This window comes from Crocuta crocuta, unplaced genomic scaffold (genome assembly GCF_008692635.1).
Source record: "Crocuta crocuta isolate KB4526 unplaced genomic scaffold, BGI_CrCroc_1.0 scaffold17, whole genome shotgun sequence".
NCBI lineage: Eukaryota > Metazoa > Chordata > Mammalia > Carnivora > Hyaenidae > Crocuta > Crocuta crocuta.
Window position 1 is genome coordinate 2277094 of NW_027532041.1, and position 13225 is coordinate 2290318.

The 13225-nt window shown below is 39.3% G+C and overlaps 1 protein-coding gene across 4 annotated transcripts in view; it reads right to left on the bottom strand.

The window, feature by feature from the left end:
- Positions 1-13225, bottom strand: part of SGIP1 (SH3GL interacting endocytic adaptor 1) — a 214661-nt gene that overhangs the window by 45886 nt on the left and 155550 nt on the right. For all 4 annotated transcript variants that reach the window (XM_077776328.1, XM_077776327.1, XM_077776325.1 and 1 more), the window contains one exon: positions 8260-8319. In XM_077776328.1, coding sequence (XP_077632454.1) covers positions 8260-8319 — 60 coding nt within the window. The remainder of the gene's footprint in view (positions 1-8259; positions 8320-13225) is intronic.

Below are 13225 nucleotides of genomic sequence, written 5' to 3' on the forward strand. Positions count from 1 at the left end.
GAGCATCAGAAATATTGGCATCAGCAGCAGCACCCCGGAAATGCAGAATCCAAATACAATGATCTTTTCACTAGCTAGGTACCCCTTGCTTGGTGACTCAAAATAGAAGCTACCACCTACTCTTATGCTCTTTTACAACTATTTAAATGGATTGAATTCTGATATGAATTCTGTACATTCATGTCTTCCGTAACAGCCTGTTCACAAATATGGCCTAGACATCAGGGCAAAAACAGGGAACACTTTGCTGACCATGATATTAAGAAATACATATTTGGTCTTTTGTTCCAGTTCCTGGCAATAGAACTCATAAAACCCTTGTAATTTCTTGAGTAATAAGGATGAGAAGGGACTCTTCTGTTATTCAAAATAAGCCTCTTTCAGCCATACTTGAGTTTGTACTAATGAGGAGACTCTTGGAGGATGGGGGCTCTTTGCCAGAGGAGCCAATCATGTAATTAGATGGTTGGAACTTTCTGTCCCATTCCCCAACCTCTGGAAGAGAGGAGAGAGCCTGGAGATAGACTTAATCACCCATGGGCAATCATGCCTATGCAAAGAGCCTCTATCAAGCTCCTAAACAATGAGATTGGAGGTCTTCCAGTTGGATAAACACATCAAGGTACTAGAAGGGTGGCATACTCAGGGCATGGAAGCTCTATGCCCCCTCCCCCAAAACTGCCCTATGTATGCCTTTCATCTGGCTGTTCCTGAGTGTATCCCTCATAATGTAAGGTAATATACTGTAAAGCTCAATTCCATGAGCCGTTGTAGCAAATTACTAAATCCAAGTTGGGCCTTTGTAAGAACCTTCAATTTATAGCTGGTCAATCAGAAGGACAGGTGACAACCTGGGACTTGCGATTGACATCTGAAGTGGGAAGGGGGCATTCTCGGGGGACTGAGCCCTTAACCTCTGGGGTCTGCACTAACTCCAAGTTACTAGTGTCAGAATTGTTTAGCATAAGGGAGAAAAAAACTACATACATCTAGTGTCAGAAGTGCTGTGAGTAGTGCAAAGAAAGAGGTTTCTCTTTCACTTACTTTCTGGTCATTTTTCAGCAATCCAGTCATATAGTAAATATGAGTGAGACAGGACAACTGCTTCAAAGGGCAAGAACCCAAGTGAAATATCAGCATGTTGGTCAGAAGCAGGCAACTTGTTTTTCATGAAGAAGCAACGTGAATTCTGAAACCCTCAGCAGATCTATCGGGAAGAACATTTTGCGGGTTCAGCTCAGTTGGATGCTAACAAGTTGGGCTATTTAAAAAAGGTCTCTGTGACCTTCAGTTATTAACAGAAAGGATTTCACATTTTTTATTTACCATATAGTTTACATTTAGACATTAAGAATAGCTAAGGAGTGTGATCATAGTATTTTTCATGAAGATGGTCTTGCATCACTGCTTCTTATGTTTGTATACATTTTTTCTTAACCTGGTTGTACTTAACAGTGGTTTGCAGAGTTGGGTGCCCAGTGACTTTATCACATTGTTGACTGAAAAGGGCCTACAGAGCAGTGGGGACAATTGGTGGCCACTTCCCACTTGAAGAAGACTGTGAGTTTGGCAAAAGAGTTGCTTCCCAGAAAACTGGTCACACCTTCCAATTTTCCTTTCCCTAGTGACTCTCAGATGAATAAATTAATATCCTTCTGGCATGTGGCCTTGCAGGATGTTCTTACTCTGCCAAGGTAAGGAAAGTCGAGTGGTCCTTCTCTAGGATTGCGTCTTAGCAATGATCAAGTAGAGATATTTTAAAAACATGCTGAAGGAGGGGCGCCTGGGTGGCTTAGTCGGTTAAGCGTCCGACTTTCGCTTAGGTCATGATCTCGCGGTTCGTGGGTTCGAGCCCCGCGTCGGGCTCTGTGCTGACTGCCAGCTCAGAGCCTGGAGCCTGTTTCAGTCTGTGACTCCCTCTCTCTCTGACCCTCCCCTGCTCACGCTGTCTCTCTCTCTCTCTCTCCTAGAAATAAATAAAACATTAAAAAAAAAATTAAAAAAAAAACATGCTGAAGGAGGTCAGAAATTTAATATGTCCAAGAGTTTATTCTTTTCACATAGACAATGTAATTCCAAAGAGGGAGGTGTAGCTGCTGTTGTATAGATAATCGAAGTCATTCCAGAAACATATTTTTCCTCCACAGGGTCTAGAAAAGAACTTGCATGTAGGCTAGTGCTCGTGTACTGCGAATGGACTGGACACGAGACTAGGAGTCTCAGTGAAGTCGAAGACAAGGTATAGTCAGGAGACTGGAGAGTTGGAAGGTTAGGAGATTCGGGGAAACCCCACCAGAACCACCCACCTCAAGGGTGGTGGTTGTTTGTAAAGACTGAATGAAGTCATGTGTGCACAGCATCATCCTAGATCTCCAGCTAGGCCACCTGGGTTTAAATTCCTCCTGTGTCTCTTTCTGGCTGAGTGATCCTGCGAAAGTTAATTATATTCTTTGAATCCTAATTTCTTCATCAATGAGGGATACAGATGAAATCACATAATAGTAGGACGTACTTTGCACGTGAGCACTGAGATATTATTTATTATTTACTTTCCTTACTTCAGTTACTCCTATTTAAAATTACCATCTCTAATTTGCTCCATTGGGAATGTATTTCCCTATTTTCTTTTTCTCTGTCTGTAGAGCTTACTACCATCTCCATGTTATCTATTTTCCTTATTTATCATTTTATTTTGGATTCTCCACCTCAGAATGTAAGCTCCATGGTGACAGGGATATTTTTCTGTTTTGCTTCCTACTGGGGAGTGCTTACACAGTACTAGCACACAGCACTACTCAATACATATTTCTTCAGTGAAAAAAAAAAGTCACTGCCTCATGTAGTCCTTAGTGTACAGAAAGGGCGACTAATTGTTGGTAATTATGAGATATACAGCATGACACTTGCCAGTGGGGACCATTTATAAGATGTAGCCAGAGGTGTGGATTACTGAGTAGTGTGGAGAGAAAGTCTGTTGGAGCTGCCGAAGTCAAAGAGGCCTTAAAACCAGGGTGTTAGATGCATCATCCACATCAATCTATGTCACAGGCTAAAGGTAGGGAGCAAGGTGAAGAAGAGGGAACAAAAGAGCTTCCAGCATCTCTAAGCCTGCAGTGAAGGAACACTGCCGGTCAGGAGTGGACAGCAGGAAGGAGGGGTAGGAGGTGGAGTTATCAGGTGGCTGCACAAGGCACAACAGCAGGTGGTCTGGAAGTGGTGAGAGGGTATTGGGAGAACTGAAACACCACCTAGTCCCATGACATATGGCCTACAGAAGACGGGAGTACTTTCTGTGAAGAGTGCTACAGAAGTGATGGTCCCTGGGGAGAGCTGGGATTCAGTTAAGGAAACAGGTGGGCGTAGTTGGCTGACAGCCTGCGAATGGAGAGGAGGGTGTTGCTAAGGATGTGACATTCCCGAAGGCGTGATAGGGGTAAGAGCAATAACGGGAGCACAGAGCACTCTAGAGATGAGTGTGCAAGAGCCTCTATGCACAGAGAGAGGGTGGAGATGATATTCAGACATGAGGACACTTAAGAATGGTTGCAGGGTTTTTTTGCTGTTGTTGTTTCTTTGTTTTTCATTACCAGATACAAGATGATTTTGTAGTTAAATAAGCTAATCAAGGAAAGGGACAGCACATTTCTGGAAACATCTTGAAGTTGAAATGCCTTAGAGAATTATTCAAATACAGAGTAGTCACATTTTCTACTTGTCATGGAAACAGCTTTCCCTTCCTTCCATTTCAGAAGAATACTTGAAAGCTTCGATACGATATACTCTTGGATGAATTAATTTAAAAAGTTATCACCTTTTTAAATCCTTACTTTTTTTTTTAAGCCCAGCTTAAATAGGTTAAGATTTTAGTGAAATTGTTTGTAAAAGTGAAACACTAAGAAAAGCTTTGGAACTCTTGTAAGTTAGAACCATTGTTTAACACTTTTCTATCTTTCTTTTTAAATCAAATTTGGAACTATGAATCATATCATGTTTATCTCCAAATAAATTCATAAGCCAATGTTCATTAGTTGGTAAGTTGGTTGGTTGTTCAGTGGCTCAAACACTTACTGAGTAAGTACAATGTCTAGAGCACTGTAAGAACAAAGTAACACATGAGACCAGCTAAGGCTTTGAACACTATAAAAACACTATTTAGATGCCAATAAATAATAATTTAAAAGCTATTTAGAACAGATGAATATTCTTCCCCTCTTCATGCTCTGTCTCTCAAAAATAAACATTAAAAAAAATTAAAAGAGGGGCGCCTGGGTGGCACAGTCGGTTAAGCGTCCGACTTCAGCATAGGTCATGATCTCATGGTTCGTGGGTTCGAGCCCCGCATCAAGATCTGTGCTGAGAGCTAGCTCAGAGCCTGGAGTTTATTTCAGATTCTGTATCTCCTTCTCTATCTGCCCGTACCCTGCTCACGCTGTCTCTCTCTCTCTCTCTCTCTCTCATAAATAAATAAAACATTTAAAAAAAATTAAAAGAAAAAGGGGGCACCTGGGTGGCTCAATCAGTTAAGTGTCCAAATTCAAACCAGGTCATGCTCTCATAGTCCATTAGTTTGAGCCCCATATCAGGCTCTGTGCTGACAGCTCAGAGCCTGGAGCCTGCTTCGGATTCTGTGTCTTCCTCTCTCTCTGCCCCTCCCCTGCTCATGCTCTGTCTCTTTCTGTCTCTCAAAAATAAATAAACATTGAAAAAAAAAAAAGAACAGATGAATATTTTGACCTGGGAATCTCTCTCTTTCTTCTGTACTCCCTGAATGAAGAATTGAAGAAAACAGTAATATGAATAAACAAATGTGGGTAAAACCAGGGTGCCCTGGAAGAATATGCTAGAAGTGCTACTCAATAAAACATATTGAATGACAGTCCTTTTGTGTAGGGGCACTATTCTCAAGGAAATTTAACATGTCATTATTTTCATGTTACTTATCATCACAGTGGAAAATTTAAAAAATCCTTCCACATTACACTAGCTAAAAATAACTGAGGCTATTGTACATAAATGGTGAAAACAAGCCTTCTCCATTCTTCAGACATAGTCATTCTTGATCAGGTGGCAAAGTGTCATGTGTAGTTTCTCCTAAGTCCTGAAGTTCATTTTAATGTACTTTTATCTGCATATACATTCCTTAATGAGATAAGTAGGGGTATATATTTGTGACATGGCTGCTCCTGTAGTCCCTTGGGAAGCCTTGTCTGTACTCCCTTGACTTGAGCAAAGTCCAGCATGAAGGTAACACGGCACTAGAGATTCTGATTTATTTCTATTTAAACTCCTTCTCGTGGGGCACCTGGGTGGCTCAGTTGGTTATGTGTCCGACTTTGACTCAGGTCATGATCTCATGGTTCATGGGTTCAAACCCCACATCAGGCTCTGTGCTGACAGCTCAGAGGATGGAGCCTGCTTTGGATTGTCTCCACTCTCTCTGCTCCCATTCTCCCCCACCCCCCACTCACGCTCTGTCCCTCTCTGTCTCTGAAAAATGAATAAATGTTAAAGAAAAAAAACCCCAACTCCTTCTTGCATGACTCTCTTGGCCCAAATTAAGATGCTTAAGAAATTCAGATCTTACTAATTAGAATGGCAACTTTAGATTGCCAACTTTAGATACCTAATATTATGTTTTATATTAATATGTAAAAAATTACGTACTATTATTATATTTTCCTAAAATGGAAAAAAGATGTAGTTCACATTATGTTATTTTACACAGTTACTAATACTTACATTTATTTGATAATGTGTATTTTAAAAACAAACCAACAACCTAACAATCTAACGCTTTCTTTCGATGGGTATCTTCAAAGAAGTCTTTCTCTTTCTATTTAAAGAAACCCAAACTCAAACACAAACAAATGAGCCAATAGACACTCTAAAGCCAAAATAAGGGGCGCCTGGGTGGCTTAGTCGGTTAAGCGTCCGACTTTCGCTTAGGTCATGATCTCGCGGTTCGTGGGTTCAAGCCCCGCGTCGGGCTCTGTGCTGACTGCCGGCTCAGAGCCTGGAGCCTGTTTCAGTCTGTGACTCCCTCTCTCTCTGACCCTCCTCTGCTCACGCTCTCTCTCTCTCTCTCTCCTAGAAATAAATAAAACATTTAAAAAAAATAAAAAAAATAAAGCCAAAATAAATGGAAACAATAAAAACTATCCACGTCGTTTTTTATGGAGCCCCAATTACCTGAGTGCAGGCAGTAGCATACTGTTTCATTTCTTGGTTAAAACAGGGTAAGCTACAGCTTCTGCTGTGGCCAAACTGAACCAGAGATAGGCCCTTTACATAAGCAGGTATTTGCTGTACTTTGGGATTACCAACCTATTCTATGGTAGCTTCTTCTTTTGAGATGTGCTGATCAGTAAAAAGACACCTGGGTACTTTTTAGTTCCATCGGATCCAAAGAGAAAGTTTAGAAGGTCCTAAATTTGTGGATTTTGCATCATGATTATTACAAAAGCACTAACCTGAGGAGATGAAGGCTTCTGACATCATGTGGGAAACATGCACCATCCCCCCAAGACTGCCTGTCCTCCACCTGAGCCAGGATGAGACATCAGGTATTTGGAAAGCTTTAAATCAGATCATATTTTTTCCCCTGCTGCTATCCAAGCTACTCCAAGCTAAGGATTTCGATCTCTAAGACGATCTTGTAAGGAAAATTCAGCACTGGGAGAAAAAAGCCACATCTCACAAGCCACTTAAAAATCTGTATCAGTCATTCAGATTTTTAAAATTGTGATAAAACCCACACTCAAGTTAGGAAAATTCTTTTTGTTATCATGAAACACAAAGAGAAGCTCAATGTTTAGATTCGATTCTAGAGTAGAATACGTTTTGGCCAACTTTTGATCCTAGGAGAAATTTAGCTATTTAAAATGGTAAAAAAGAGATCACAGTCACGCAGGACATGAGTCTCCATCAGCTTACAAATGTCTTAGTAAATGACAAGAAAAAGGCAATCTTACCAATAGCCTAACTTCCAGAAACCCATAGACTCAATTTCCTGGAGCCCTAACACCACCCTCCTTTTCATGGTGATGTGGGGAACAAAGGCAAGATGAAAATATAAATAAAATTAAATTTCCTTACAACCTCGTCTATTGACACATTGAGAGAGGCAGACTAAAACATTCCTCCCATAAACTCCGTACTGTCTTGTCTTAATGTTAATGACTTACTAGAGGGAAAACCACCTTTGCTTGACAATAGCAAGGCCTCAGGTATCTTCTGAGTCCTCTTTAGCATATGAAAGTCCTTTTGGAAGCCTCCCTTTTGTCTTTACCTCCCTCAGCTCACTCATCACAGCCCCAGTACAGCTACTTCTGCCCACAGGTCCTGTCCCCGTGCTTTAATAAAATCAATCAATCAATCAATCAATCAAATGGTAGAAAGTGGGAGCTTATGTGACAAATATTTATGGGTAAGAGGGCCCACAAATTAAATTACTTAAACTTTCCCCACAATTAGCTTAAATAGGACTTTTTATCAAATGCCTGGCCTGTTAAAATGATTGCTAATTTAAATATAAAACAGAAGAATGCTCATCCTTGATTCAGAATATAAAAATATCCAACATGGAGGTTAAATATCTGACATTATATTTATATATATTCTCCTTAATCTTCTAAAATGGCGAGTCCAGTGACAGCTGTCCATTTTACTGCAGCCATGCCCGGTGCAATTTCAGGAGATGCAAACAGAACTTACTAAAATACTCCTTTTTGTTCTTTCCCTCATTTTTCTGATCTCCCATGCAGCATTCCTTGTCATAAGAACATGAATACATATTTATGTTTCATATGAATGGATATTGCATCAGAAGTATTAATTATCCAAAACAAGATTAAAAGCCAATTCCAACCAAAAATATCCTTACATTTGTTTATTGCATTTGAAAAAGAGTAAGGAAAGGGCCCTGGTTGACAGAGTTAAGTTCCTTGTCTGAAAAAGGTGTTGTTGTTTTCTTTTTCTTTTTTTTTTTCAATTTAACACGGTTAATTAAGTAACCAATGTTAACTGCAAATCAGCTTGGTTTTTTAAATGTGTTTTTTCTTAATATGAAAAATTGAAGATCCCATACAAACCAAATTCAAGTCGTATTTTCTTTAGTGTTTAATATTTTCTAAGTAGCCATAGCATTTGTATATAGAAAGTGGGACCAGGTCTTTTGAAGAGAACTGGGATTTGGAAATGCAGATGGGAAAAAAGGATGAGGGGTATAAATTAGAATCTGGTATGCTATGTACTACTTACCTTCAAAAGTCAAATAAAACTTTCCTCTGTCAAACCAAACGAGGGAAGGCTGTTCATTCTCTGTATGGCCAGGAGTTGAAGCGGGATGGGAAAGGTTAGGGAGAGGGAGAGAGAAGGACACAGTATGAGTTACAGGTCATTAATCTCACTATGGGGGAGGGCAGAGGCACTGCATGCCATTAACGTGCAGGAAAATGGGAAGGCTGGCAATCTATGTTTTGTTTGGTTTTTAGTTCAGGAAACAAAAAGCAAAAGCAAAGCTGTGGAGGCCTAAAGGGATGGGCATGTGTTGTTGGTAGCTGGATACTCGGTGCTTGAGCGCATGGAGCAGAAGTCTTCCTGGCCATGCAGGGGCGTCAGCATATTTTAACTGCACTAGTTTGGGCAAACTGTCATTCAGCAATTGCTGTATCCATTTCATCTTCAATGTCATCCCCTTCTATATTTGCAAAAAGATAAACTTGGAGTTACGGGTTATGTCAAACTTAGCTTAGGTTTTAAATGACAACAGCATTGCATATCAATTTAAAGTTCCTGGAAGAAGTCACATATCTTCCGTCCCCTCCCCTGGAATCACCTTAGGCATCCAGACACAAAACACCCTTTACCTATGTACCAAAGAGAAAACAAGATTACTAACAGTGCTCTATTATATTTTAAATTAAAAAGCAGTCACTGGACATGTAATTCTGAGCAGTTAAATTATTCCTTCCTTTGTAAAGTCACAAAGCAATGGGATCTCACCTTTTTCAAACCTTTAGAGAAACTGTCATGCAACCTGCTCAATTTTTTAATATGTTCACTCAAAAAAAATTGGGGGGCAGGAATTCCACGATGAACAATAAATAGGGTGCATCTGAGAGGCACCAGGCACTCATGAGGTGAGTAGCATGTCCATGAAGTTTATAGCATTCAGATGGCATAATGGCTTGGATTTTTAAGGTCTAGATATCTAGAGTTCACTCGGCTAGCACCATACCTGCCAGCGTTTCACAGCGCCTTTCAAACGAGGGCAGTTTGTCATAAAAAACATCATCTTCTGACACTACGAACCAAAGAAATATAAAGGAATGGAAAACAAAAACACAAATACAAATCCCAAATGAAATCAGGCAGTACGCTTCACGGACTGAAACACAAGAATGATATTAATGGAAAAAGGAAACAAAACCTGATATACTGGGATAACGATAGAGTATAAAAAGGTGATGTGCTTATTTCATGATGGTTCTATGAGAAAAAATTAAAATTTTGAAAATGCCAGGTTTTAGCATCTGTGAATTTGGCTGAAGTCAGCTCCATGGAAGGAACCATGCCCCCACCTTTTCAGGGAGTTGTTTAAAGGCACTATCATCAATAATTAACTTGCGTAAGTGTATTTCACTCAGGCACAATTCTCAAGTGGCCAGACACAGGTCCATCAACAGAACCACTTGGCAGAGTGCTGAGAGCTCAATGGGATCACTCAGGATTGCCTTCCCCCTGCCCCAGTGGGAAAGAGTAAGCTTTCAATGAGACCATAAAAAAGGCAACAGTATAAATCTGAGGGTGCTGAATGAAGTATCCCATTTCCAACTCATCAGTGTCCAAATTCAGTTTGCCTTGCACCTGTTTTTAGTAGTTATGGCCTGTTAATATTGGACAACATTACTGTAATTCCATCTTTGGCCATGGTACCCAGTCATGCCAAATGCCTTTGTAAATTGATCACAACAGTTGCTCTGGACCCCAGTCATTCCAGATCTTTGCACATGGTCTCCTTTCTCCCCAACTAACAAATACAGGTAATTAGAGTTCTATTGTACGTGATCAAAAAAAGCACTGAGTTCCACAGTTCTTGAGTGTTATTACAATTTCAATAAAAAATTGAGTAAGTCTGTATAGAGACCAATAAAGGAGAATCCCCCCTATAATGTAGAGGAGATAAGGAAATGGATGAGGATAGTACAATTATTCTATAAACAGGGTTTCTTGGAAAAATATTCTACTGGCTTGTCTCCCAGACTTAGGAAGTACAGCGGGGAAACTACTTCCTTGTCAACTTTTCAGGTTTCAGGATATCACCTGTCAATCGGTTTTTAATTACACAGGTGGCTTCTTTGGTGGGTGGAACAAGTGGATGCAATGTCGGTAATACCTGAAGGAGAGGAAGAGAGGAACAGGACAAATGGAACTGGCACTAAGAAGGACCCTCCATAATCTGTCCAGAAACTGGGAAGCAAAACAGTTACATTGGCAGTAACTGAATGTTATAATACTCTTTCATACCTGTTATTGCTTTCTTTTGAGGGACTAACTTCGTATTTACAATCTCTTTAAAATGAGGAACCTCCATCATGATGGGCACTGAGTAATGTATAGAATTGTTGAATCACTATATTGTACACGTGTAACTAATAAAACTGTATATTAACTGGATTGGAATTAAATTTAAAAACTTAAAAAAAGAATAGAAAGCAAACTTCACACAGCAAAAAAAAACAAACAAAAAAAAAACAACAAAAAATACCACTGCAAAAAGCAAAATGAGAAGCCTCCAATACCGCCATTTGTTTTTTGAGATGAAGCTTCAAAATAGGGTTGAATAACATGCTCATACTTGTTTTATGGTGGTTGTGGATACTGAGGGCTTAGAAGAAAACATCATAACTAAATCAGGGAACTTAAAAGATGAGTTAGTGGATATCTCTGTGCTTCCCTTAAATAAAGGCAACAGTCAAATGAAGTATAGAAGGAAAAATTTCCTTAAGAACTAGCCATGGAAATTGCCTCAAATTGATCTGAGATGGGGAAGCCAGACATAGAGACAGGTTTTCCAAAACAAATAGTATAGAGAAAAAAAAGACTAAAATTAAATGTGGGAATTTTTAATTGAGATTAGGAATATCCATCTCCAAAGGGTTTTCTGTACAGAGTAAGTGGCATTAATACAAGCAGTTTTAGAAGAATGCTTCTCCAATTCAGAATTGCCACCCAGCCTGGAGAGACAAAGGCTTAGAGGAAATATAAGATTTAGATGCAATGACTAATGTTTCAGTACTGAATAGAAATCACTTTTTCTCAAAGTTCTTCACCAAAGGAAACATAGAAATCCACCTGATACTTCCTCTGGTGCCTGTAAATGAAATGGTTCCTCTTCATTCAGATTTCCGGGGGTGGGGGTGGAGGATGTTAAAGATTCAATTGAAAATGCATAATTAACAGCAAAGTAATATAATTCACAGTGAATTTAACCATGAAAAATGGTCTTTATGATAGTCTTATTGCATTGGGGTACCAACAAAAGATTTTTTAAACATCTAAAAAACAAACAAACCCCTATCACCCGTAGACATAAGAAAAATTTAATAAAAATGGATATTAAAATTAGAGATAGCTCTGTTTATCCTTATATGTCTAAGGGTTTGTTTCTGAGAATAATTTTAAACATTTTCTCTATTCCCATCATATAAATAGGACTTTCCCCCCAAAATCAAATAGTGAAAGGGCTATGAGTTTTCCTTATACAAAAGGAGTTTCTTATATATTTCATTGATTCTGATATATGCACTTTTCACATTTTAACATCTCTGAATTAGGGATGGGTCTTAAAATTAAGAAGAAATTAATTAAGAAGGCATTGCATCTTAGCTCACTTGGCGGTTTTCCTCCTTCCTTTCTTAGCCATGTATAAAATAACAGTGTATCTTCTGATAGAAGGTGTCTTAAATTCAGTGATGTACAGTTCCAGAGGGGATCTTCGTTATCTGAGTGTGACAGTGCACACAAAGTCCTAGTTTCAGGTGTGGCATCAGATTTACGACTTTATAATCAGCTTTCATGAAAGGTTTTATGTCTAAAATCTTTAGAGGGGATGTATTTTTACAGAAATTGTGTGGGAAGATGAGACTTCATTTTAAAAATTTAGTCCTTCAATTACGTTAAACTTTGCCATAAGCAAGTACAAAGAAATATGTACAAAGTTTCCACCACACTTGCCCCAGTTTGGGCTCAAATGTCACAGGAAATGTCAAAAAAGTATTGTGTGGTAGGAGGGAAATGTTGAGCCACCAATCTCAAAAATTTCTGCTGAAATTCTCTATTCGCCCCAATGCTGTTTGTCTACATAAAGTTGACATTGCACGTCAGCCATGAATAGTCAGCCCCTTTGTGCTAAATGATCAAAGCACGTTCTCTCCAAAAAGAGATAAACAGCAATACACAGAAGCTGTTGGGCAGTCATTTGACAACGTATTTGCTTCAGAGAGAAGTTGCTGTCAGGTGACCCACAGCAACTGGAAATAAAGAATAGGATAATAAGGAAGACGAAAACCATATAAAAATAACAGAACCAAACAAATTAAATCAGAATGCTCCTCAGCAATGAAGCAATGTGAGTATCCTCTCAGGTGGCTTAATTTTTTTTAACCTCTGTGTCATTCATCTTGAAAGAATGCACACTAGACGTGCTAAGAATCAAAGTCCCACTGGCCAGGATTTGAGATTTCTGCAGCAGGGAGTATAAAAACACATTGTATAAAACATGGCACACTTCAAATTCTGTGTGTAATTTTCTCTATGAATCTCGATGAGTTTAAAGAGTATGTTAATCAGCCATCTGATGTCACTTGAGCTCTGCTTTCTGAGTGATAGCTTATTCTTAATTTCTTCTCTGACCAACCAGGAAAATCACGTAGAATAGGTAGAACAAATGATCTTGAGGAAAAAAATAAAACAAAAACAAAAATCAGAGAAGGAGTGGTGAAATGGCTGTAGCAATCAAGAATATTAGAGAGTGTTCAAAAATAAGGTTGGAGTGTGCCTGGATGGTTCAGTTGGTTGAACATCAGACTTTTGATTTCAGCTCAGGCCATGATCTCAGAGTTCGTGAGATTGAGCCCCATGTTGGGCTCCTCATTGACAGCACAGAGCCTGCTTGGGATTCTCTCTCTCTCTGCCCCTCCCTCTCTCGTGCTCTTGTAATCTC